The 25598-nt window shown below is 53.7% G+C and overlaps 7 protein-coding genes and 1 non-coding gene across 8 annotated transcripts; 5 read left to right on the plus strand and 3 right to left on the minus strand.

Annotated features, from left to right (window-relative positions):
- Positions 1-2428: 2428 nt before the first annotated feature.
- On the minus strand, positions 2429-2815 carry Z517_09442 (uncharacterized protein; the record flags this gene model as incomplete). Its single annotated transcript, XM_013425352.1, has 1 exon — positions 2429-2815. One exon carries the CDS (start codon positions 2813-2815, stop codon positions 2429-2431), a length of 387 nt encoding a protein of 128 aa, XP_013280806.1.
- A 1143-nt stretch (positions 2816-3958) lies between these two features.
- Z517_09443 (uncharacterized protein) lies at positions 3959-4492 on the plus strand (the record flags this gene model as incomplete). Its single annotated transcript, XM_013425353.1, has 2 exons — positions 3959-4094; positions 4185-4492. 2 exons carry the CDS (start codon positions 3959-3961, stop codon positions 4490-4492), a joined length of 444 nt encoding a protein of 147 aa, XP_013280807.1.
- Positions 4493-5892: 1400 nt separating this feature from the next.
- Z517_09444 (uncharacterized protein) lies at positions 5893-6753 on the plus strand (the record flags this gene model as incomplete). The annotated part of the gene is made up of 1 exon (XM_013425354.1): positions 5893-6753. One exon carries the CDS (start codon positions 5893-5895, stop codon positions 6751-6753), a length of 861 nt encoding a protein of 286 aa, XP_013280808.1.
- A 682-nt stretch (positions 6754-7435) lies between these two features.
- Z517_09445 (uncharacterized protein) lies at positions 7436-15211 on the minus strand (the record flags this gene model as incomplete). The annotated part of the gene is made up of 1 exon (XM_013425355.1): positions 7436-15211. One exon carries the CDS (start codon positions 15209-15211, stop codon positions 7436-7438), a length of 7776 nt encoding a protein of 2591 aa, XP_013280809.1.
- Positions 15212-15702: 491 nt separating this feature from the next.
- Z517_09446 (uncharacterized protein) lies at positions 15703-17449 on the plus strand (the record flags this gene model as incomplete). The annotated part of the gene is made up of 2 exons (XM_013425356.1): positions 15703-15719; positions 15772-17449. 2 exons carry the CDS (start codon positions 15703-15705, stop codon positions 17447-17449), a joined length of 1695 nt encoding a protein of 564 aa, XP_013280810.1.
- A 1787-nt stretch (positions 17450-19236) lies between these two features.
- Z517_09447 (uncharacterized protein) lies at positions 19237-19890 on the minus strand (the record flags this gene model as incomplete). Its single annotated transcript, XM_013425357.1, has 1 exon — positions 19237-19890. The coding sequence occupies one exon, from the start codon at positions 19888-19890 to the stop codon at positions 19237-19239; it is 654 nt and encodes a 217-aa protein (XP_013280811.1).
- Positions 19891-20275: 385 nt separating this feature from the next.
- On the plus strand, positions 20276-23560 carry Z517_09448 (uncharacterized protein; the record flags this gene model as incomplete). Its single annotated transcript, XM_013425358.1, has 1 exon — positions 20276-23560. The coding sequence occupies one exon, from the start codon at positions 20276-20278 to the stop codon at positions 23558-23560; it is 3285 nt and encodes a 1094-aa protein (XP_013280812.1).
- A 1310-nt stretch (positions 23561-24870) lies between these two features.
- On the plus strand, positions 24871-24987 carry Z517_09449. The gene has a single exon (XR_001230611.1). It is a non-coding gene; the product is annotated as a 5S ribosomal RNA (ribosomal RNA).
- Positions 24988-25598: the final 611 nt, after the last annotated feature.

Here is a 25598-nt window from a genome sequence, read left to right on the forward strand (position 1 = left end):
TACCACGAGACTCATGATCACTCCTTTACCATGAGGATCCCACTGGCTTGGAATCTGGATACTGGGAAAAGGGAAAACGACCCCCCCACGGAAAGAAACGGGGGCAGGCAAAAGAAAGTATATGGGGGGAGACCGGAGATATATAGCCCGCCTGTGGCTCACATCTATATCGCAAGACCCCAGACGTTTTTGAATGAAACGAAAACATCATGGCATTTGTTTTATCTTGTACGAGAATAGAGATTCATTTTGGAAAGTTCTTTCGTGTGTTGGACAACATGCTCCGCACACCGCACACACGGACATGGGTGCGCAGCTTGTATCAAGGCCGGACTTTATCTAGATCCATGGCGATAGACATATACAATGATGCAACACTACTTCCGTCTATCTCTGTTTCCATTTCCAAGCCTGAGGGTGTTGCTGCTTCTGCGTGGGCTGTTCAAAGCTGATGTGTCCACATTCATGCTCGGTCCTTGCATTCTGGCACCTGCGATGATGCTGCCAAGGCGCTGACAAAGCAAAGTCCGCCAATTAAATGCGGCCTTGGCATTTTGCCGCGATGCCGTCTCTCTCGCTGTGAAAGGTGAATGGGCGAAGATAGAGCATGGGTGAGCGACTCTATGCTCCTCTACTGCGCATCTACAATATTCTATGGAATGTGTCGGAGTTGTACCAAGGTAAGTGCAGATGTGGCGGCGCTGAATACCTTGCCATGGGCGGAATTCCTTGTTTGCTTGCGGAGACTGTTGATCAGCCTCGTCTCCAGAGTGCGTTTGTTGCCGCACCACAGCCTCTCGGCCTGATCAGCCAGCCTTCCAGCCTCATCCGCCCCAGAGATTGAGTGCTCAGAGTCCTCCTTCATGCTCTATGCCTGGAGAGAGCCAGAGAGCCAGAGAGACAGAGCGACAGCCCAATGGCTCTTGCACGTCGACCTCATCTGAACATCCAATCCCCGTCCCTCAACGTGACAACGACACGCCTCCAAACCCCTCTAGTCGACGCCACCTTGTGTAACACAAGTTGTCGGTCAATGGGTGGTGATCCGCGCCTCGCTGGGATTTGTCCAAAACCCTGGCCCGTCGCGGGCTGTGGTGTGTGTGATGGGTGATGAGGCAGTTTCTCCCGCATTAGCGCTTGACCACCTGTCTCAAGGGTGGTGAACAAATGACGGCACATTCCCCCTCCTCCTCCTCCAGCCTCAGAAAAGGCACACCGCTTCTCAGAAACTTCATCAAAGACGTTTCGAAACGACTCCTCCTCTCACAGTATTCGGTGTTGTCCCTCTTTGCTACTATACTTGACATTGGACCTTGACCTTGACGGCGAGAAGCAAGCGAGCAATCAGGTCCTCTCTACATCACTCTACGCCGCTCTATATCACACCACACCAGGGCACAAAGACAATGGAAGACCACAACTGGGTCCTCATCGCCCTGATCCTCATTTTCATGTACGAAAAGTCCCCTTCCTTCCCGGAGTACAGTGCGGTGCGGTGTGAGGCTGGACAGCCTGATTGATTGCTTTCTGTATTGATGCGGTGATGTTCGGAAACTCGCCGATACTTACACTGACTCGGACACACAAAAGCATCGCTCTCATCTTCTTCCGCCCAGAGAGCGACGTGCCAGTGTCCTCCCTCGGGCCTTGGGATGGGTTGTTAAATCCCAATCCCAGTGGCAGTTCCGACGCCGACGCTAGCGGACGGAGAATGGGGAATGGAGGACCAGGGCAAGGGGATCACAACAACCAGGCCGGCAAGTGCGGCGAGTGTTGAATGCTTGCTTGGTTGGCCGCAGCCTTTCTTCCTTCTTGACCATGACGCCACGCGTATCATACGCCCTGACCCAGTCCCCGGCGGCGGCGGCAGCGAACGTCCCTGGGGGGAAGAGGCGGCCAGAATCAACACTCAACATCCAGACGACGGACAGACCGAACGTCACGCATCGACGGATCAACTCTCAATCCTCAACCGAGGCGAGGCTAGGCTATACTCAAGAGGTGGCATTTCCCCGACCGGATAAGGATACTGGCAATGGACAATGGACAACGGAACACAGACAGACATCTGAGACTCCCGGGGTTTTGGGTCCAATTTGAGAGACTCGAATAGTCCAAGTGTTCGGCGGAGAACTCGGGGAAAAAATGTAGGGAGGAATGCAGCTTTCATTAGGGCTGGGCAGATATTGCTTTCATACTCTATGCTTCTGTGCTTTCATGCTACATAGTCATTCGTATTTGCTCGCTGTCAATGTCCACTTTCATTCCAAACAGTCCGCGAAGCCGAGTGAGTATCTTGACCCGATACCGCACAGCATGAGCGGTGAACACGGAGGGATATCCAACGTGCCGCAGCAGAAGCAGCCTGCTTTAACGACTGTGTTTCCTTTTCTCCTTGATTCGAGGTAATTTGCGGTCATTCCAAGTCTTAACATGGACCGATACGTGCTGGTGTTGGTGGGGTTGTCGTGTGATCTGCTTCAGCCTCTTCGACCGCCTCGTCCTTGTCGGTTGTGCGGAGCTCCCTGCGCATCACGTGACACCGCACTCCAATGGGTTCCATGCGAACGGTAGCCTTTTGACGTACGCCGACTGCAAATGGGTCTGCACCATTGTCATCCCGGACTCTGGAAGAGTGACATGCCACTCCGCAAGTCCCGGAGAGGTATTGGACGGTCTCACCAATGAATGGATCCTTGAGGAGAGAATCTTTGACTCGGAGAACTTCTTGCGGGGGGAAATCCGCAATCTCGACCACTGTCTCGCGGGTGTGCGAGCCAGGCTCTTTCCAAGTGATCCCTACACTAGAATTCATCCATGTGATCTTCCATTGTCCTTTGAGGTTTTATCCGCGTCGTTGTACACTTCGAATGTAGCTCGAGCCGGAGGGGTCAATAGGTAAGCGGGAGACAAGGGCTGCGGCCGCGGCGACCGGGTCAAACACGCACGCGTTGGAGGGAATGTGCGTCAGGCAAGGTATCGGGGAGGTAGTCGGGATATATCGCGAGGAATCTTCGTAGAGATGCATGCTGGAGTGGCTGCGAGTTGTGAGTTGACGACCGGACCGATCAAGGAGAGGATTATCTGCGGAACAGTCATTTCAGACTGTATTTTGACTCAGGGACTGAGAGGTACGTCTGTACTCAGTAGATTTGTCGCGGAGTCATCACTTTTGCTCATCTGCGAGGTGGTTGGTTGGATACTTCTATGCTTCCTTGCTGTGGGCTGGTCTGGTCTGGTCAAGGTGAATTGAGAGAACGTCCTTGGGTTTCGTTTCCGAGGGGCTCTCGTTGCTGTGCTCGACCCATTTGCATGGCAGCCCACGACGGAGGACTGCAAAGCATCCCAGAGTCGAGGTCCGTGGCCGTGAGACTCGTCATAATGTTGCAGCGTCGCAGTTTTGAGCACATGCCATGACTCGGTGAAGTAATCTCGCAGCCTCACGGCCTCAGAGGTCCGCATCGGGCAAGTCTACCGGAAAGTCTCTGCGTCATATGCTATGTTGGGTAACTTAGCCGGAAGCCTCTTCGGCTTTTTTCGACAACGCAACCAAGGACATACACAAATATATGGCCATGGAAAATTATGTGAAGATGGCCAACGCCTCCTCATTCAATTGCCACAAGCATTATAGCGATACAGTCCGAACGAGCGGGCAGAATTGGCCAATATCTCATCGAGTCTGGCATAGTAGGCGAGTCGCTGGCGCAAACAATCCAAGTCTTGGCATATTTGTTTGACGTGGCCATCAGTGCATACTTGGTATATTCGAGGGAGTTCGTTACGTCATGGCTTCAACGCGTCAGGTTGCTCCGCATCCTTGCTCAGCATGTGCTTGCAGCCTGGAAAGGACCCTGCCAGCGTCATGGCACAGCAGAGCTATGATGTAGCCATTCTCTCTCTACTCGCGTCCCCCGGGGGCCCTTTTATCGTCCTTCGCATCCCTTCCTTCTAGATAATGAGCACACCCCCCGAGAATCGCATTCAGCTTGTCGACAACAGCACCGAACCTCAATCAGCAGCGACCATGTCCACCGCACAAGAAGATAAGGAAACCGTCCAGCAACAGGGCACAGAAGGCCAGGAGAAGCAATGTACGTTGTCTATCGTTTCCCACTGCCTCTCCCACTCCCACTCCGACGACCCGTGGCAGCGTTAGAGTCTTGCTCACTGACTGCGTCCAGCGGGCTCCTGGGTATCAAAGCCACAGGAACTAGGCGACAGCGCGGGCGAAAAGGTCGAAAGCGCCCTCTCCCCCGTCGGCAAATACGTCGGCGCTGGCCTCGAAAAGGCTGCCGGTCCTGTGGGCGGCGTCGTTGATCCGGTCGTCGGCGGCGTCATGAGAATGGGCAAAGGCTGGGGAGACCAGCTTGGGGTCGGCTACGGGAACCACGAGGGCGGTCCGGCCAAACAAGAGGAGGCTGAGGGACAGAGAATGAAAGAGCAGATCGGAGGCAAGGAACAAAACGCAGATAATCCGCTGGGCTTGTGATCTTCTATCGAGATCCCCTCTGTCTCCAAAGAGGAGGCATTGGGTTGCAGCTGTCCGGAAGCGCTGTCAAAAAGCCGCGAGTGACAGGCATGCGGGTGATTGGCGTCGATCGCACACGGCTATATGTATACTAGGACTCGCAGGCTGTTGGCAAAAGAGCAGGATGGAGTTATACCTGTCACGAGCCTTGTGATGCGCGGGGTCGCTCCTTTTCCCTGTGGTGGCTTCACGCCTCCAAAACCGAGATGCAATCATGTAACGAGGCTACGGAACAAACATATCTTTTCTTTTGGAAGAGAGAACGCGAGATATATGACTAGGAAAGTTGAGGGCAGCGTGGCAGTACAATCTGCCCGGACCTCGCTCGCTCCGCACTTCGACAGTGTCGTTATCAAAAGGACTCCATCTTCAACGTCCCTGGACTCGAGACCACTTCATCTTCATCCACCAGCGTCGCCGGGGTTAGTTCATATCTCGTTCACCATACGTATATATATATTTCCGTACCCGAGGGGCGAGCGCATAGCGACGCTGTATTCTTCGCCGACCGACGGCATTCGCTACAAGAATTTGCGATTTCAGACCCGACTTCCTATGTACGCATCGATTCAAGGAGAGGTTGTCATGCATGTTCGTTCTCACCGTCACTGCCGTCTTTGTCAATGGCCACTTGCTGTCCAATGAACTCCTTGGCGCTTGAATGCCTCTTTTCTGTCCATCGAGCGTCATCGGTCATTTGGAGATCACTCTGCTACTCGAGATCTGACATCCAAGTCTGCTGCAGAATCCAAGTAGAGGATGCTTTTGGGCTTCCAGATCCTAATGGTGGCCAGCAAGCGTCTCCTTTGATCTGAGTCTACTCGACGTGGTTTACCGGTCAAATCTTTCATTTGGGTCTACGGTTCCGTACTTGCGCTTCAGCCGACCGTGCCGAGGCCGTTTGGTCCGGTGGTCTGTCTGTGTTGGAGAAACATCGGCCTTCCGTGACTTGTGTGGGCGGGTCAGGTGAGGAGAAGAGCGTGAGAACACATCCGATCAAGGACATTTCCACGGTATAATACAGTGTTTTACTACAATTTATACCCATCACCCCGAGATCTTTGAGAACATATGTGACAGGGACAAATCTTGACCCTCTGACGCAACTCTGACTAGTCCTTGCTCTTGCACGGGGTCTCACTACGAGATATTCTGTCAGTCAAGTCAAACTGTCACGGGAAGCGGCTTCCCGAGCTGCGCAGCGGTGTATTCCCCCGCCTCCCACGAGCCGGAAAGTACAACGGATTCGTGCGAGGAACCCAGCCAGACAAGCAAGCAAGCCAACAACAGGAGCAGGATCCCAGCCAGCCTTTGAGTGAGTGAGTGACAGGCAACGGAACAAAGATTCCCCCAGAGAAAAAATGCCGATCGATTACGTCTTCCCGAAACCACCACGGTCGTTGGCCGGAAAAGTGGCCATCGTCACGGGTGCGGGCGCCCACGGCGACGGAATCGGCAACGGGCGTGCCTCTGCGATCCTCCTCGCGGATGACGGGTGCAAGGTTGTCTGCGTGGACCGTGACATCGCACTGGCGCAGCGCACGGTCGAGATGATCGAGGCCGAGGGCCACCACGGGGCGGCGATCGCGATCCACGCCGACGTGACGGACGAGGCGCAGTGCAAGGGCATCGTGGACACGGCACTCGACAAATTCGGCAGGCTGGACATCCTGTTCAACTGCGTGGGCGTTGGCGGCGCGGCGGGCACGGCCGTCGAGGTGGACATGGCCGCGTGGGCCAAGTCGCTGGAGATCAACGTGTCGAGCATGGTCATGATGGCCAAGTACGCGATCCCGGCCATGGCCAAGAACGACGACGCCTGGGGCTACCGCGGCAGCATCATCAACATGGGCAGCGTGGCCGGTATCCGCGGCGGCACAGGGCACCTTCTTTACCCAACCAGCAAGGGCGCCGTCGTAAACATGAGCCGCGCCATGGCCGCGCACCACGCCCCGCAGGGCATCCGCGTCAACTGCGTCTGCCCCGGCATGGTCTACACGCCCATGATGTACGCGGCCGGCATGACTGACGAGGCCCGCGAGGCCCGCAAGAACCGCAGCCTGCTAAGGACCGAGGGCACGGGCTGGGACGTCGGCTGCGCTGTACGGTTCCTTGCGGGGCCCCAGGCACGGTGGATTACCGGGCTGATCATGCCCATCGATGCGGGGGCCACGGCGGCGGTGGGAACGGATCTTCCGCGGTCGGCGAGTGTTAATGGTTGAAAACAACGGCCAGGGAGCATTGGGGGAAAAAGGGCGGAGGGGAAGGGGGGTGGGTTTTGCATGCAAATGGTCGTTTTTTCGCGTGGTCAGGGTTGGGCGATAAGCCCTGTCACACATCAGTGTCTCATATAGATCACATACGAGCCCGTTTCTCGGAACTGGAGGGGGTTTTGTAGCGAAAGACGAAGCATTGCGTGGACAAAGGATACGCGGTTGAATAGGCGAGGCTGTTATGCCACACAACGCCTCGCGTTGATATCACGTGACAGATCGCAGAAGAAGCGGAGAAACCAACTACCTCGTCCACGGGTACAAAGCCCTACTTGTACGGAGTATTTGATCAGGAAGAGTAAATAGCGATCGAAGAACAGATCAGAAACCCCTGGAGATCATCCGTTTTCCATATTTTTTCCCGAAATGAAGCGTAACATTGCTTTTTGGTCTAAGAAAACACCGACGCGCCACAGTGTCGCTTTCACCGTCACTGCGCCTGGGACGCTCGGCTCGATCTTGAACTCCTGATACTTCCAAGTTCCGATCCAGTGATATTAATTTCCCATGCCCTTTCCTTGATATTCGCAATTTGCATTTGCATTCCCACGCTCGAAAACCGAAAACCCGAAAGACTCCCCATCAGGCAATTCGTCACAGCAGGACAGTTTTGGTTCATTACATCATTTCATTACATGCCGCCACCTTCCATCCTCCTCTTCTGGTGCGCTCTTCCCATCTCCCTCTTCCTCTCCTTCTTCCTGTCACTCTTCCTCTTCTTGTCTCGCGCAGCCTTCTCCGGCTCTGCGACCTGCTCGATCCGCCGCTTCGCTCGACGTTCCTCTCTCCTCTCGCGCATCGTCTTGCTCACTTCCGTGACTGCTTTGACGTACGCCGCGTCTCCGAGCTTCTTCTGCATTCCCGCCATGACTTCGTGGGCCAGTTCGATGAGATTCTGGTATGTTGCGGCAAATGTCGGGTCCGCTGAGCGCGGCGGGATCGTGTTGGTGTCCGTTAGATGCTGGAGGGGCAAGAGGACGGCGTTGACTGTGGCGTTGGACATTGAAAGCGCGGGGATGAGATTTGAGAGGAGCCGGAGCGATGACTTCTTCGGGAGGAGCGCTGCCGATGTGAGTGTCGTCGTTTCTCGACGCAGAGTGCGTGCGAGCTGATCGAGCAGGTATTGAGTTGCCCGTATGCTGTGCCCTCCCTCCTCAGCGCTACTATCCTCGTCGGAATCCGCCTCCTCGGCCTTCTGTGTTTCGCTGGCGTTCCGGCCAACTTCGATCCCTAGCGAGTTCGCGTTCAAGTATTGACCCAAAAACAGAAGGATCTGCTCCACCTCCATGCTCAAGTTGTCGTTCCCGATTGTATGCCGCAGGATTCGAGTGGTGTCTTTCAAGATGCCGAGCAAATCGTCCGAGTCCAAGGAAAGACCGTGATCACAGGGGAGCGGAATCCTTCCGCGGGCGGTTGAGCCACAGTGGCTGAAGAATTGATTGATCAGGCTCGCCGATGTGCTTTGTATCCACGGGTTGGGATGGGTCAGAGACGGCCATACATGCGACCACAGGGGTTGCTGCATCGAGTTCAACGCTGCGGCTGGGTGCCGTCCCACCAGCTTCGACAGAAGCTGCAACGACTGGAATCGAATCTCCCACACCTCCTCGTCGGTCACGCTTGTTACTTCGAGGGATTTGTTGATGTTGGTTCGAATCTGGACAATTTGGTCTTGGGTCAAAGAAACATCCGTGTCTAGGAGGATGGTGTATGCCTGCATACTGAGTTGCTTCAATTTGCTATTCTCCCCTTGGTCGACCCAGCTGTCGAGAAGTGCCAACGTGTCTTTCAGGCTGTTGCCTTCCACCAGGGAAAAAAGCTGGCCCAGGAGAACTCCGGCAAGCTTTCGACACTGTTCGTTGTCATCGTTGACCATTCGGAGAAGGATGGGAATGAAGAACGCCTGGATCAACTCCTGCGCCGCTTCTCCTTTCATCTTCCCGACCAAGGCATAGATGGCTTCCATGATTGACTGCCTGCCCTCGGGATGCTCATATTCAAGGTTCGTCATCAGAAATCTCTGTTGTTTCGACCATCTAGAAGAGCTCTGAGGATAATCAAGCAAGAAATGCACGAAAAGACCTCGTGCGACGTCTCGTGCCCCTTTTGACTGGTTGGTTACCATCATCGCTCCGATCTTATCGGCAAGATCATAAAGCTCCGGCAACTGGATCTTCCTTGCCATGACTGCCCGGATGAAGTTGAAAGTCACCCCTTGCCTGTCGGGTTCTGCAATGTCCGGAGCGATGCGGTGCAGGATTTCAGCGATATCGGACTCTCTGACCACAACACTCTTGCGTTCACGAAGAATTGCCGCCAGGAATTTCAACGCAGCCTGTGCCCCTTCCTCGTTGGTACTCGTTGAGTTTCTCACCATCTTGACGGCTTCGGCGATGTACAAGGGTGAGTCTTGCTCAAGCTTTGGCATGGGTAACTTGACAACGGCGGACAGCAAACGCAAAGCGGAGATCTTGACGTCTTCTTGACCTTCGATCAACGCATCGCCGATGATGGGAAGGAAGCCGTGAACGTTTTCCGCCGTAAGAGTTTCTGCGGATCTTTGAAAGGTCGACCTCACCAGATCCAAAGCAAACTTGGCCAGTTTGTATGACAAGGCTGAATTCCGGCTCTGGTTTGATTTACCGGTCGAGAAATCGACGAGATATCTCTTTCGATTCATCTCCTTGTGGCCAGGCACTTCGCTGGGACCAGTCTCCTTCTGTTGATAGAGCGACTGAATCAGTTGGTATGCAAATGTCAAGACATCTCGCGGACTGGCTGACGGATTCTGCGACAGACTGCTTCCGATCCTGCGGAGGAGCTCATCGACTTGTCGGACTTGCTTTGCCGACAGATTGCCAGACAGAACGATCTGAATTGGTGCCACAAGCTTTGACGCAAACGGGATACTGATTGAACGAGCCAGGAGTTCCATTGAGTCAGAACTCTTACTGCTTTTGACCTCCTTCATGCTGCTGACATAGTCTTGATTGTCCTTTTCTTGCCCGACGGCACCAAAAATGTCATCCATGATAACAGAGACGAGCTCTTCGCAGCAGTAATCCAGCGCACCGTGTTCGATTTGAGGAACCAGCGCCACCAGGATGGCATGGAGGGTGTAAGAGACGACATGCAACTGATACCCTTTGGTGAGTGCCGTGCGCATTTCCCTGAGCACGAACTGCAAACTGGTGGGGCCAAGCAAAAGAACGATCTCGCAAAGGGCTTTGCGTGCGGCATCGCGGGATTCCTGAGACCTGCTTCGGAGGATCTGGGCGATATCAAGAATAATTGGGCTGGCGAGAAGTGGAATTTCCTCAGGCGGGAGCAGAGTGATGAGCTTGATCGCCACGACGGCAAAAGGAAGACGCAAGCTGATCTCGGTCTCGTCTTTGTAGTGGACAAGGTCTGCAAGCTTGGGGATGAACTGACTCCTCAGCTCTTTCTCGACCGTGGTTGTGCTCGGAAGCGACATTGCGAGGTAAGGTATCGGTCGATCTTCAGAGTTGGAGTTGGTAGGGCGACGGCTATTCGCAGATAACAGCGCGTCAACTGCACATGTCAGAAGTCGATGGTTGGCCTTGGGCTTGCCCGAGGAGACGTCGAGGTCATTCTTGTACCGGCGGAACAGCATCCTGAAGTTCTTCCAGTCGATCCATTCCAGCAGCGTGCCAATCGCAGTGATACTCTCGCCTTTGACGCTCTGGGCCGTCTCATCGGTTCTTGGATCATAAGCGAACATCTTCAACAGAGGAATGAATATCTCCACAATGTTTGCCGCGTTGATCTGGCCTTTCTCGACCTCGGATACAAGGCGTCGAATCGCTCGGAGACGACGGTGGGCTTGGATATGCAGGATGTTGGAGAAGAAGGACGCTTCCTCGTCGTTTCCGACCAGGAGGGGTGTCATGTTCCTCAGATCTCCGTTGTTGCGAGCATGCCGCACAAGAAGGCCGAGGAGAGTGACAAAGTCTGCCCTTACGATTTCTGATTCATGGCTCATGCACTTCTTGGTCACGGCGAGGACCGAGTTCACCATCGTGTCGTTCAAGTGGGGATTTTCGGCTTCGCAGAATCTGACAATCATCTGTTTGAGGCAGTCCAGGGCATTCGACCTTATCGTGAGATCGTCACTGGTTCTCAGGAAGAACAGCAGGTTGTAGATGATGGGCTGATATATCGAGCCCGTGGCGGTGAGCTCCAGGGCCGGGATCGATTGAAAAGCCTGCAGCCGCCTGTCATAGTCGATCTCATCGAGTCGTTCCGCTGACATGGCATTGACGTCTTTGCACAGTCGCGCGATCTGAGCCAGCTGGACATTTGAAGTAGCCAGCATTTCCAGGACGTCGCATAGCAACTGACGATTCGCCTGGTCCTTGAAGTAATTGAACAAGGACGAAACCAACGTCAAAAGGTCCAGATGCGAGCTCTCGTCCAGAGTGGCGTCGACGGCCAAAAACCTCTGGACAGATAGCAAGAGTTTGCCTTTGACATGCGGAGGGACCAGGAGCTTGTCGTCGGAAAGAAGGGCCGTCAGCAACTTGACGATGGACTGTCGGGACTCCGGAGACTGCGCGAGGGGGGCGACTTTGCCCAGAATTATTGTCGTCGTGGCGATGACGGTGCTGGAGCCGGAGATGATCCTGGCGCGCGACTGCTCGAGCAGGGTGGAGAGCGAGGTGAACAGGCCGTTCGCATCGGTCATGAGGAGCTTGCGGGCTTTGTTCGACCATGTTGGGTCTTCATCCTCGATGAGATCGGCCAGTGGAAGGGCAAATTCGGCGAGGATGAACTGCTTCACGGGTTCCGGCGTCGAGGTCGCACCTAGAGTCTGCCATATGACGGCCAGCACTCGTTGGTCATAGTCAACAAGGAAGTCGATATAGTCCGGTGAACGGGCCCAGGTCGAAAACAAACGCAGCAGCCCGGAAATCCCCTGGCTGGTCTCCGAGGCGAATATGTCGAGACGCGGACTTATCGCACATGAGAAGAGGCTGCGGAGATATCGAGGCCACTCGACTGCGTGGCAATGCTGGAAGAGAAGGGCGAGGCACTGGAAGCAGCTCCTCCGTATATTTCGTGTCAGTGCCCCTGTGCCGGTCTGTTTCACCCCGGCGGTCTGGCCTTGATGGGAAGCCTGGACGCAGAACATGACCGCATCGATGACCTGTTCGCCGTATGGGTGAAAGTCCTGCTGGAATGTCTCCATCATGGACAACAACAACCGAAGAAATCCATATTGCTGGTCTTCCGGAATATATGCTTGGGTAAGGCATGCGAGATCCGGCGCGTCTGCTTGGACCTTGACGTCTTTCAGTTTGCCGAGGGCAATATCGAGAAACGTCGAAACTTCGTTCCCGGGTAACGCGAGGAGGATGCGCAGCAATGATTTCCGCCTGGCGTCCTGAGAGCCCGATGTCCCTGCTCGCCCGACAATTATACCGAAGAATAGCCGGAGAATGACAGGGATGACGGTGTCACGATCCGCTGGTCTGACATGACCCTCTTCCTCGGTAGAGGCCAAACATTTGCCAATGAAGGAAGTCTCCGGTTGTCCATCGGCCAATTGGAGCAGGATTGCCTCGTATTGGACGAGTACGGGATCCCTCCACGTCAGTACGGCCTGGAGGGCGAGCTTTCGAATTGCATCGTTGCCATTGCCCAAGAGATCGATAAGTTTCTCATGCACTTCGGATGATCTGAAGAGAGCACGAGGATTCAGGAATTGACCGAGTAGAGCCAGCATCGCCTTCCTGTCTCGCAAAGACCACTCGTGGTCGTCGATGTCGGGACTCAATGTGTGCGACGATGTCGAAGTGTCGGAGCCGGGCTTGGGTTGCAGTTGAGCACGAGTAAAGGGTGCGGCGAGGAAGATAGGAACCAGTGACCGGGATCGGCGCTCAGCTGAGCCGGGCATCGCGGACAGAAGCTGGAGAGCCAACGATCGACCGTCCGGAGGTGGTCTGTCGGGATTTTCCAATCGATGGTCGTTTTCGATCAAGCTCCGAAATCTCTCACCGGAATTCTCGAAATCGCTTGAGACCGAAGAGGACAATGAATCGAGGTGGGCAAGGTTTGAGCATTCAAAGCAAGACAAATGCGACTTCGAGTCCGGGACGTCTTTTTGAGGCAGTTGCATTGAATCGGCGGGCGATTGTAGCCACTGCAGGGCAACATTGACCACGGTTTCTTCAGAGAACGTCGTATGGACCATTTGGGAGAGGAAGTTGCAGACTTCCAGCCGTGTTTGATCATGGTAGTGTGGCATCAGGCCGCAACAGAATAAAGGGATCAGGTCTTGGAACGACGAGTCCTCTGGAATGTGTTTTTGCTGATGCAGAAGCCGTCTGAGTAGCATGGCAATTTTTCGGGCGTCGGCGGGCGTGTATGGAGTGTTGAGAATATCCAGCGTGAGGCGAATGGTCTCGTGGAGCCACGACCGTACACGCAAGCAGCCAAGGCCGCGAAGCAATTGCGCAGAGCCCTTTTTCAGGCTGAAGGACGTCGACAAGAGATTTCGCATCAGAATGCGGCGCACATTATCGAAGACCCGAGACTCAACCCCTTCGACCCGAGCAACTTTCCCAAATAGACGGCCGGTCGCCTGTACGAAAGCAGGCAGGTGGAAAACAACCGGGGACAGTTTCGGGACACGTGAGGCCAGATCATTGAGCCGCGGGTCATCAGCGGGTGCGAGCTCGACGAAGGTATCGAACCCCCAACCCAGAACTGTGCGTTGGCGAAGGTCGAGATCACTGCTGACGTTTTCCAAGACGTGTGTGAGTAGGGCGTGGAAGGCGTTCAGGGATCCAGTAGTGTATTCGGAATCACCGAAGAGGCAAGCACCTTTGGAGAAGCGAAGTCTTCCAGCAAGGTGCTCAATATCAGAAGCATCCTCGTCTTGTTGCTCCGCTGACAAGTGACTCAGAATGAAACTCCCGAAATCCGCCGGACAAGTTATTGTCCTGGCGTCCGCGGAACGACCAAAGCCAATCTTGTTCTGCTGAAGTCTTTCCAGCATGTAGTAGAGGCTGACTTCGTCATCGGACCAGTGCTTCGCAATGTATTTTTGGAGTTCTGGAAGGACAAAGTTAGTGAACCTCTCCGGCCCAAGCTCGGCACAAGCGGTGGAAAAGGCATAGAATTCGCGCGGCGAAAACTGTTCAGCGGCCGAATCCAACAAAGGCTGGGACACGGGCAACAAGTGATCCAAGGGAGCGTATTGGATCACTGCGGCGATGGTGATTGCGAGCATGGAATTGGTATGCATTTTTTCTTCGTTGAGAGACCATGCGATTGCAGCTATCACTTGGAATGCCTCGATGACGACCGTCCATTCACTGATCCTGGATCCTCGTTGTGTCCCTATGATGACAAGCAAAATCCTCAGGGCGAAAGATATCTGGGAAGCCTCTTCCGAGGCTGCAGACTCCCGAGCAGCATCCAAGACGACGTCCTGAATTGGCTTGAACGTGTCGCTGGTTGTCTCATGGATGAGCGCAGTCAGAATGCCATCCACCGCTGACTGAACCTGCGCTTGTTGCTTCATGAGCCGAGCGCAGTCTAATAGACACTGTACTAACGATGGAGCACACGAATGTAGCTGTTGGTCGACCCCGCGAGCGCTCTCCACGAAGAGAGACATGACGCCAAATTGATATGGACTGAAGTCTGTGGCCCTCTCTTGCTCCGAAAGGACTTTCAGAAGATGCTTGACAGCGAGTACCAAGGGTGATCCCCGTGTGTGATGTGCGATAGCGGCTTTTCTTAGCAGGAATGAGAGCGATTCTGCACTGAATCGAACAATGTAGTCCTTTCTGAAGGAGAGGTATGGTATCATGATATCGAGGAGGGGGCGTAGGTCTCGTAGGAGGAGTTTGGACAGGTATTTGAACAGGAACGCCAGACAGTTGAAACACCGCTCGACAACCTCGGTCTTGTCGGCGGCGGCAGCAATCTCTGCAACAAGCTGGACGGTTCTTTGGAAATATGGTTCGAATCCATGATTGAGGTCATGGGCAAGTTGGGCAAGGAGGCTGAGTAGAGGCTCGAGGGCGAGTTCGTCTCGTTTCTCGATGTGTTCGGCAAGGATCTCGAAGATTTTGTCTGCATGGTGAAGCACTTGAGGGAGATTTTCGCAGAGAGGGCTCGCCTTATTGAGGAAGCTGGTGAATGTTGCGGAGAGGTTCAGCTCCGCCCACCCTTGCAGCGCTGTGTGGAAAAAGCTTTGCAATACGTCTGCGTCATTTTTCGAAGGCTTCACTCTTCTCACAGTGTGAACCGGGTCAATCTTCAACTGCTCTATTCGTTTCGTGAAGGATTCGAAGCGGTGTCTCTTGGTCGAGGCGGTGGCTTTCTTCGGCCGGCGCGAGACGGAGGAGCGGAAACCGGGAGGAGTGGACGCCATGGTAGGAAATCGCCCATCAAAGTATGTGCAGCATCTGCGGGAAGCCGCGCGGGCTTAGCTTTGAGGCTGAATCATAGCGAAAAAGCGCGAATGCCTGCAACTTGCGCAGACAATCTTTGTCTGAGGCTGCGGCTAAAAAGTTGAGATGCGACACGAAAAATTTCCCCGCATTTAGTTTTGGGGTGTGTGAGGATAAATGCGTCACCGTATACAAAGTTCGGTGGAGTTTTCGGCTGAAAAGGCATCTTCACATGTTTTTGTCACTACGAGCCTCACGGATCTCTTTGTCGCAACTCCATCCCGCCGTCACTCTCACTACAACTCCCCGTCTCATTCACGGTCTCTTCTCTCTTGTGTTCATATCAGCATGAGACATTGTTGGTTCTTCCATTTTTTCACGAAGGCGGAAGAACGCTTAGACAGCTGAGCAAACCGGGTGATTTCTCCCACATCCTCTTCAGGCCCTCGCCCTGTTTCTCTCTAGAGCAGCCATGGGGACCGCAAAAATGTGAGTCAACTGTGACGTGAAGTTGCATCAGGATCGTCGCTGACCCTTGTAGCCTTGTTGTCGGGAGCATCCGTGGCGAACTGAAGAAGGCCTTCGACAAGATCTCGAAACTGCAAGCCAAACACAACTTCTCTTTGGCCATTGTCGTCGGCGACCTTTTTGGTTCTCCTAGTGATGAAAGCGACAAAGGCGACGACGGCGAGCTGAAGGAGTTACTCAGTGGTCAGATCGACGTGCCCCTTCCGACGTATTTTTCTGTCGGCGACTCTCCATTCCCGGACACTGTCAAAGCAAAGCTCGAAGATGGCGATCTCTGTTCAAATCTGTTCTATCTTGGTCGCAAAGGGACCATGACCACTACAGATGGTGTGAAAATCGTGTCACTCGGAGGCCGACTCAAGCAAAACGAAGCTTCCCTCACCGAGAAACTCGGCCCCTATGACCCCTGGTATCTCGACAGCGAGGCAAGAGGTCTTCACGGCGCCCACTCCGCACATATTCTCATCACAAATCAGTGGCCGGCAAATATCAGCAATGGGTCGCAGATCGAATTGCCTCCGGCGCTCGACGAGACTACCGGCAGTCAGTCCATCGCCAATCTCTGCCAGGCACTCAAGCCATGGTATCATTTCTCCAGCAGTCCAAGTGCCTTGTGGGAGCGGGAGCCCTTCAAACATATCATTGAGTACACCTCGTATGATCAACCAAGCATCACAAGGTTCAAGAGTTTGCCGAGCGTGTCGGCACCCACGAAAGAGTGGATGTCGGCGTTCACGCTGGACACTTCACGCCCTCCAGCGACGGTGGATGCTCCGCTTGAGTCACCATTCATCCGGTCTTCGCCACCAAGGAAGCGACAAGCCGCCGACGACAGAGCTTCATATCGAGACGGCAACGGAGACGGCCATGGGCCACGGAATCGCAAGCGTGCCCGAAAAGGTCTGCGCAATGACCCCAACGACTGTTTCATGTGCCTCAACAAGCCCGGTGCCAAGACCCATCTCGTCGTGTCTCTAGGGGACGAAAGCATGGCCACAGTCACCAGAGGCCCGTTACCGATGCCGTCAACATTTCCGCAGTTGTCCTTCACCGGCCACGTCATGATTATCCCATACTACCACGCGGCGGATGAGTTGGCTCACGGAAAACGATCACCCGAGGAGATGACTGCCGAATTCAACGAAATGAACCGGTTCCGAAAGGCTCTGAGTGCCATGATCGGAGCGAAAAGCCACGGCCAGCTGGGCGCCGTCTGCTGGGAAGTCAATCGAACCGGCATCCGGCATTTCCACTGGCAACTCATTCCCTGCCCCGTGGATCGCATTAAGACGGGCATGGTCGAGGCTGCATTCAAGGTGAAGGCATCCCAGTACGGCTACCCGGACTTCCAGTCCTGTGCTGCAAACGCCCAGCTCCCCCAGCGCTCGGACTACTTCCGCGTCTGGACCTGGTTGACCGATCCCGTCCAACTCGCTGACCACGCCACCGGCACCGCGAATGACGGCGACGACGTGGGCGTGGCGAGATCCATCTTCTTCCCCTTGCCCACGGATCAAAAGTTCAACATCTGGTTCGGGAGAGAAGTCATGGCGGGTTTGCTGCAACTGGAACACCGAGTGAATTGGATGGACTCGATCCTAACCAAGGACGGCAGCGATCAGGCTGCGGAGGAAGAAGACGCGGCTGGTCTCCGGGCTGATTTTGAGGAATTTGATTTTGCCATGAAATGATGAACCCTTTCAGAGGCAGATATGAATGGACGGGGGGCTTGCATGAGACGCGGAGCTGTTTTGGACTCCAGCATTGGGGAGATTTGACATATATGATATCGAGATACCCATTCAAAGTCGGCTTTGGTCACGTTTTGTGCTGCGGGGACGATCGAGAAATATCTCGGACTTTGGGTTTTCAGAGACAAGCCACGGGATTGAACAAAGGCACTTTGAGCAATTCAAACATCAGGCCTCAATAGAATCACTGAGATGGCACAAGAAGTCATTCGCACAGTAGAGACAAGTATCTGGCAATACAGGAGACTCAAGTGGCTAAATCGGCCTGTTCTCATCAAGAAAAACTCCCTGCTCAGCCTCCGCGCCCAAGACCCGGCGTCATGTACCTTGTATGCGAGAATCTGCGCCAGTTCCACGAGAAATGTATATAGACTCCATATCTGCCCTTCCTCGCCACTTGTATAAATGTGTTCCGCGACCCAACTCTTTAAATTGGTGGAAACAAGGCACATGCTCTTCAAAGCACGGATCTGATCGGAGCTCCCTGTTCGATCGAGGATCAATCTTCAAGGACTCGAGGATCTCGTTGGATCGTTCATGATGCACAGCGTAACGAGAATGGCAAAGGTGTCAAAGGTGTACGGAACCACAACACGGTCGAGCGGTCAGAGGAAGACTTCGAGGGGAGATGACTCGTCCGCAGGTGAGGGGGGGGGGGGGGGTTCTAGCGGGGGTTCGGGTCTGTTCTGTTCCTCTCTTCGAGGAACTCGGCGATCGACATCGGAGATGGAACACCTAAAATGGAAAGAGTGAGTGCACGCACACTGAGGCGCAGGAGGTCTTTGGATCACGCCGGAGCGAGAGCTGGGGGAATCAGGGCCGTTGTCCGAGGTCGACGATGGGGCAGGTCTTTCTGCATCACGGCTCTTTCAAGGTTGTACGCATTGAGCTTGACACCAAGTCTAGGAGATAGAAACCCGCTTGGATGTCTTCATCCCTAATTGCGCATGCCATGGACGCAGGCGCCATTGTTCCGAGTACTGGCGCTGGAAGTAATTGTCCTGCTCTGCCTGCGGCACGGCCAAGATAAAAAAAAATTTCCAGCCTTGTTGCGTCACGTGGGAAACGAGGCTGAAGGATCCACGTGATCCTCGGCACCACCAGGCTGCGGTCTCTATCAGAATGCCCATTCGATTCAACGCCGTCGGTCCGTTTTCCTTCACCATGATGCAGGTCACCACTGACAAGGTGCAATATCAACCACTTGTCAGGTCTGTCATCTGGTCCTTCAATCGTCGCCGAGACCTCACAGGCGCCGCACGCTCTTCCTGTCCGAGACCGTGTTATTGTTGCCGCAGTCGGCACATTCCTGAGAAGAAAAGCATGAGAATGCTCTCGTGCCTGCAGTGGAGGAGTTGATGGACATGGAGGGAAATTCACAGCCCTCTTACAATCGGTAGAATATGGGCGGCTGCGTGACTGGGGCGAGCTTTGAGGTATTGTGCCAGTTGCAGGGGATGTTCGAGACGACCAGGGCAGCATCTGCAGGCCGGGAGTTTGACAAATACACGCGGTACATGGATGTGAAAAGGTAACTTGGCATACAGCCCAGTGAATCCGGGGCGATACATAGCATCTTCTCAATAAAGCTCACGCCCCTGTGTTCCTGCAGATCGTCCTCTTTCTCTCGTAGAAAACCAAACCAGTATGCGAGGGACTACCTCCATGAAGGTTCATTGCCAATTCCCTTGTTCCAATGAATGATAGCACGCTCACTTATGTCAGGCCTACCACTTGGCTTCCTTGGTGGCCAAGAAGGCCTTCAAAATGCTCACTCTCTTCTCCAAGGCTGTCACCCACTTCTCCAGCGCTTCTCTTGTAGCCTCTGGATCGGTTCCCTCTCCACCCAATCGTGCATAGAAGTCCTTCCGGTAGGGAGTTGCACTCATGGCAGCGCTGAAGATAGGTTTGATCAACAGTCCATGATGCGGGGCCAGCGTGTTCTTGTAGCTCGCTCGAAACCCGTCCGCAAGCTCCTTGTTTGGCTTGGGTTCCACTGCTTTGACGGATGCGTTGGTGGTGAGGTCAGACCGCAGTGCCTGTGCCGTGAAATCCAATCCACGAGTCAGCCACACAAGCCCTTCGGTGGCCTTGTGGGATTTGGAAGCCAGCTCTGTCTTGACCAGCAACTGCACTGTAGTCGAACCCTCAGGGGCGGCTTTATAACGGTCACGAATCTTGGTGACGTTGCCCATCATATCATTCTTTACAGGAGTGAAGGCTACCGAGCCTAGAAGATCGAAGAGGGTAGTGGTTGCTTCGGAGGCATCGAGGAATTCGAGGGTGGAAATGCCGTCGTCGTCGGAGACAGGGACGTCGTCGAAGTGCACTTTGTGGGTGTCAAACCAGGTTTTGCCTGGTGGGATTTTCGTGCCCGACATTATCAGACGTAGAGAGACGATCAGCTCAATGGAGAGAGTATACAGAGGTGTAGAGCTGCGAAAAACAAAACAAGGGGACGTGGAAGTGACGGTGAACATCTGGTAGAGGGGCGCATGCACGTGTGCCAATGGGATTGGGGTGGGTTCAAAGTGCAAACAGAGCAAACATTGACACAGGTGACGCTGACGTCATCGGAGAATAAGGGTTCGGTTTTGCCTGCTGGACGCGCATGGTCGAGGGCTTGGAAAGCGAGGTTTGAGCAGCAGATTGGTGGCGCAGTGTCTGCTGCTTCCTCTCTGGAGCTCGAGGACGAGTCAATGTCCCCCGAAATGATAATGAGTATACTTACAAGACTGTCATGCTAATTCATGTCATGGTACAAAGATGTCGGCCTCCCGAGTGATGCCCGTCGGCAGCACTACCACAACCCACAATTTCGACGCACTCGATCCAGACTCGTACACGGCCCACCGACTCAAACATGCCTCCCCTGAACATCTTCACCTTACCTCCCGCCGCTTCTTCATCGGTCCAATCCCCGAGGGCTGGCTCAACAGCCACAGAAAAGAGTGGTATAGGCGAAGATTGCAGCTGAGCACATACTCTTCACGGAGAGCGAGCTTCCGCGCCGCTACAGACCAAGACCCTCGGCATCGTACGTTGACGGGCGTCGAAGGCCCTTCAACTGCTGCCAGGGTGACCTTCGGCTTTCCTCAACCTGAAGATGCACTCGATCAGAATTCCGGCGCGGGTGAAACAACGGATGTTGAAGAGGAGGAACCGGAAGAAGATGAAGAGCAGATTCAACCAAGAGATATAGAGCCAGTGTCTACAAACGATGTGTCCCGTCTTTTAGGAATCGACGGCGAGAATGAAGAGGGCGACAGAGTACCCAAGTCTCTGCCAGTCCACGCGGACACGGGGTTGGATGGTACGAGTGAACGTCCAATGCCACCTGCGAGGGGCACAAAGAGTGCCTTGATGTCTCCGAAAGCCGAATCCTACAAAACCGCCCATGAAAACCCTTTCAGTGATGCGAGAGCCACTACACCTATAATCAGTCCACCGAGCGCAGAACGTGACACCGACCATGAGGCGAGCATTGGACAAAGCTTTAACAGACAGTCCCTGCAGCCATCAGCATCAACCCAAGACAACCTGGAAACGAACTCCAGGACTGCTCTACTCTCTGCCGATACTACCAGACCGGCAGCAAAGTCACTGCAGCGCCATGAGCCTGCCCCCGTGGATGACGATGAAACTTATCGTCTGGGTCGGACGAGCACAGGTGTCAGATTCAAGGTCACAGAAGGAGTCCAACGAGGTCAGCAGAAAGTGGTCAAAAGAGCAATTCGTGTACAAGATCATGTTGCGAGCAGGCGATTGAGACGTGATGTCCTCCGAGAGGGCACGGTTGTCAAAATGGAGCGCATGTTGGTGAGAGTGGATATGACCCTACAGCAAGTTCCGGAAGAGTTTGATGAGAACGAGAGTATCAAGGTCGAGACAAGACTGCTTGAAAAGTGGCGGGAGTTCATGGTTGTGGCAAGAAAGAGCAAGAAACAGGACGTCGACGACTACAGACTTCAAATCTACAAAACTCGAGTCATTCCGGAGATCGATGACGAGTCGACCAAGAAGAAACCGAAGTATGAGATCAGACTCGACCCCAAGACGACAAGAGTCAATCTCTATTCCTCCCTTGACAAGACCGTGGTCATCTGGCATCCGTACAGAAAGGGAACGAGAATCATGGTGATGAAGCCACGTTCGCAGGCACACTCTGTGGAGTGGTATACCTTTCTCCGAGATGCTCTTGGCTGGGAACGGCCTTCCAGTCTTCAAGTCAATGTTCCGGACCTTGATGTGACTCTGCGACTGGAGAGGCCCTTTGAAGTGCTCGAGACAGCTGCAGAAGATGCCGCGGACGAGGAGACGGCTCTGGCGCGGACGATTGCTGCTGAGAAAGCCGTCGCCGGGAAGATCATCTCCGAGTGCATCGCAATGTTGGAACGCGACCCCGAGTGGTCCAATGTCTTGGAAGTCTGGAGTGAAAGGGCCAAAATGGGACTTGCGTGGAAGAGATACGACCGGCTTGAATGGGTGCACGGGGTCAACGAGCACAAGATGTATGGTTCCATGGCAATGGCTCGCTCTCACGATCTGGAACTCCGACCCAAGCAGCACTACCCGACGTCAACGTATGGTAGAAAGGGGAAACATCACGAAGAGCCTCCTCCTATCGAAGGGTTCTTGATTCGGTTGACGTCCCAGAAAGGTGTTCACAAGAGGATGGGAAAAGCTTTCTTCAAGCGGTTGTATTTCTCGACGCACAATCAATTCTTGATGTTCAATCGGCCTGCGAAGACAACCCCGCCTCATCCGCCTCGGCTTGCGACAACCAGCCAGGGTGATGTCCCATCTGCGCATGAGATCGTGGAAAAGACGCCATTGATGTACGATATCGAACCGTACAAGTTGAGCCATGGCGAGGTTTCGTGGTTGTCTTCCGGGAACCGTATGACTTTGCAGAGTCGTGACCGAGGCGCTCTGGAAGAAGCTCGGCGGAATGTGGCGAATATCTTGGATGCAGATGGATACATCAACATGTGCAATATTCGTCACGTGCGCACCATAAAATGGGGCGCCTCACCCACAGACGAAGTCCTTGAGACTGGATCGAGTTCCGATGTCGACTTTCACCAGGATGTGGCTGATAGCAGGCAGGAGGACGGATCAACACACGAAATCGATGACGATCGAGTATTCGAACTCGTTCTTGGGAATGGACTCGTCGTTCGGCTGCAAGCATACTCGAAACATACACGCGACGAATGGATCCGCCGCCTGAAAGAATTGGTGAAATACTGGAAACTTCGCACGGCTGCCGAAATGGACACCTTTAAAGCTATAAGAAAGGCCAACCTCGAACAGCTCAACGTGGACGAAGAGATGGAAGCCATCATTGGTCAATTTGCGAAGAAATGGGAAGTGAGCCGCAGCGAAGCCAGCCCGGAGCTCTACAACATGTGCGCAATAAGCAGTTGTCGCAGTGTGACAATGTCCGGATCGTTGTATCTCAAAACACGCCGACGTGCTACTTTCCATCGGTGCCAAGTTATCCTTACTGGCGGCAGGTTGCTCATTTTCCAGTCGGCTTTGCGGAAGAGAACCGGTGAGCAGGTCCGCTTCATCCATCAAGAGAAGCAGCAGGATGTCGACTTGAAGGACTGCTACATCTACAGTGGTCTGATCGTAGACGACGATCTGCTGTACCAAAACCGAACCTTTGATGCGAACCATCCGGGGCTGGCCAGTCTTCCCCGCGTGTACCTCGAAGACGGATGGACGAGCGCCGACGTCGACGTCATGACTTGTTTTGTAGTGTGGATGAACAGAAGAAAGGGCTGGTTCAAGACCGCCACGACCGAGGGGACCGTCAGCGACGCGGATGACGAGGGGCAGAGAAGCAGAACCCGTGGCCGTACCAGGGCAAAGCTTCGTAGAGTGGGCCAGCTCGGTGTACCGGGACGGGGGATGGTCTTCAAGTGTCGCAGTCGCGCTGAGAGAGACCACTGGGTCCTGAATATTGCCAGCGAGATCGAGCGGGTGATTGAGCATGAAGTGGAGGAGCTGGGCGAAGAAGGCGAATTCAGATTCGACAAGTGAGGAGAGTCAAGGATGAGGATGCATCCCAAGAATTATTTATTATTAGGTATCATAGGCATCATTAAGGCGCTGTCTTGATAATGGTCGAGGCCTATGTGGTTGTGCACAGGGCAGCCCGGGACCTGGAGGGTGCCCATGAGACTTAACACTGCCACGCCTGCAGCGAGCCTAATTCTTGCCCCTTGGCTCCCCGATTTCTGTCCAGGCTCTGTTGCCAGGGCACTTTAGGCGTGAGGTGGCACCTTTCGCACCAACATTAGGCACCCAGACCGCCCGAGTCGCCGCCAGCTGACGACAGACACCTGCGAGCAAAGGGTCAACGCCTTGTCTTGGATATTGGCGCCAAGCTAAATTCTCGCAATTTCATTCGCTATATCCCTCAGCACCTCAAAGCTTTCTTTTGCCTGCATCTCCATCGTAACATAATATAAGTTTATGCATTTATATGATCAGATAGGTCTCTTGAACAGCTATGTAATGATACTGGGTTTGATATGACGACGTTGGTTAGTAAAAGGTTGTATGGGATAATCTTTTCACTGCCTTTCCTGAGTGCTTAGTCATTACATCAGATTGCGCTCGACTCGCCTTCCTGTCCTGGTTTGCTTGCGCTCTGCCACCTCGCGCTGCGCACGCATTGCCAACAGATGATAAGGCTCCGTCATCGAAAGCAGGTTTCTCTACCTTACGCTCCATGCCAGAGATGTTTCTACGTGATTCCTGAGCCCTACCTCCCGAAATACAGCGAAAAACTTCGCAGTGAGAGGCGTCAGTTCGATTCGATTCCGCCAGAGCAACCTCGACCTCCACCTCGACAACCCCGAATTCGCCTACACAACGAATAATCTGCCCTTCGATCCTTCCACTCTCGCCATGGAGCAATTATTACGTGTCGGCATTGGCTTCTCCTCCGAGGTCGCGCACGTCACCGGGACAAATGTTCTTGCTAGAATTCCCGCTCTGTAGTTTCTCGAGGAGCAGAAGGTCGAGAAAATGATGTATCATCGTCTTCAAACACGACCCAAATATTCTTCACTGTCTCGGCCAAAGCCCTCCGACATGCAAGCTCTTACGCAATGGCCTATTGTTTAATATCATCGTCCTGAAACCCTGACAGAGTGCCTTGACAAGATGATTCGTGAACGAAGCATGTTCGTGAATAATCCTTCTCGCACATTGGCCCCCACATCCCATCATATAGACACACCCTCGGATACTCTGTGCATTGTCAATATAGGTATGTCAATAAAGATGTAGACATGGAGGTAATAATAGGTATATATTTCATTTTTGCACAGTTTCTTCCGCAATCGACCATAGGATATGGAATACAGGGCTTCCCGTTCGCTCAGCCGTACTTAAGCCATATGCCGATCAGTTAGTACTACCGTGGGTGACCAGGTGGGAATCCTGATTGTTGATTGTTTTTGTCTTTTTGCTTCAGTACATTAAAACGAGGTCAATACACATATACTAATAAATGTGTAGTTGGTCCGTTCAGGCTGTATCGGCCGTGGCATACATCTAAATTCACTCCAAAGACGGTTGTGCACGGGGATCTTAGCCCTCATAATTCCCTCCTTCACGACGACGGCAGACTCATTTTATACGACTTCGCAGGCTCCGGTCTCGATGATTCGCAGCCCAACGTGAGCGCTGATGTGCGCTACCTCAACCCATTATATACCATAGACGATCACTGGGAGGGGGATGATGTTTTTACATCCGGTACAATCCTCTACCGCTCTCTCTATCTCTGTTCAAAATGGCGAGAACGAGGTGCCGCTTTGAGTGTAGCGAATGATTGATGTCCGGATCATCATATTTCCGTTCCGAACCGTTTAAGCGGCGAATGGCTTTCAATTTCAATACAACATTCCAACCTCTTCCTCCTCTGACTCCCCAGCTACACCCGCGATGGCACCTACTGTAACGTTCGATGCGAGCCGGACTCCCAAGGAATCCCCGGTGGCGATAGGCTCAGGTGGTCCGGTCTAGTTTTCTCGACGCAGAGAAAGGAAAGGATGTCGCCGTGCTC

Source organism: Fonsecaea pedrosoi, assembly GCF_000835455.1.
Source record: "Fonsecaea pedrosoi CBS 271.37 unplaced genomic scaffold supercont1.6, whole genome shotgun sequence".
NCBI lineage: Eukaryota > Fungi > Ascomycota > Eurotiomycetes > Chaetothyriales > Herpotrichiellaceae > Fonsecaea > Fonsecaea pedrosoi.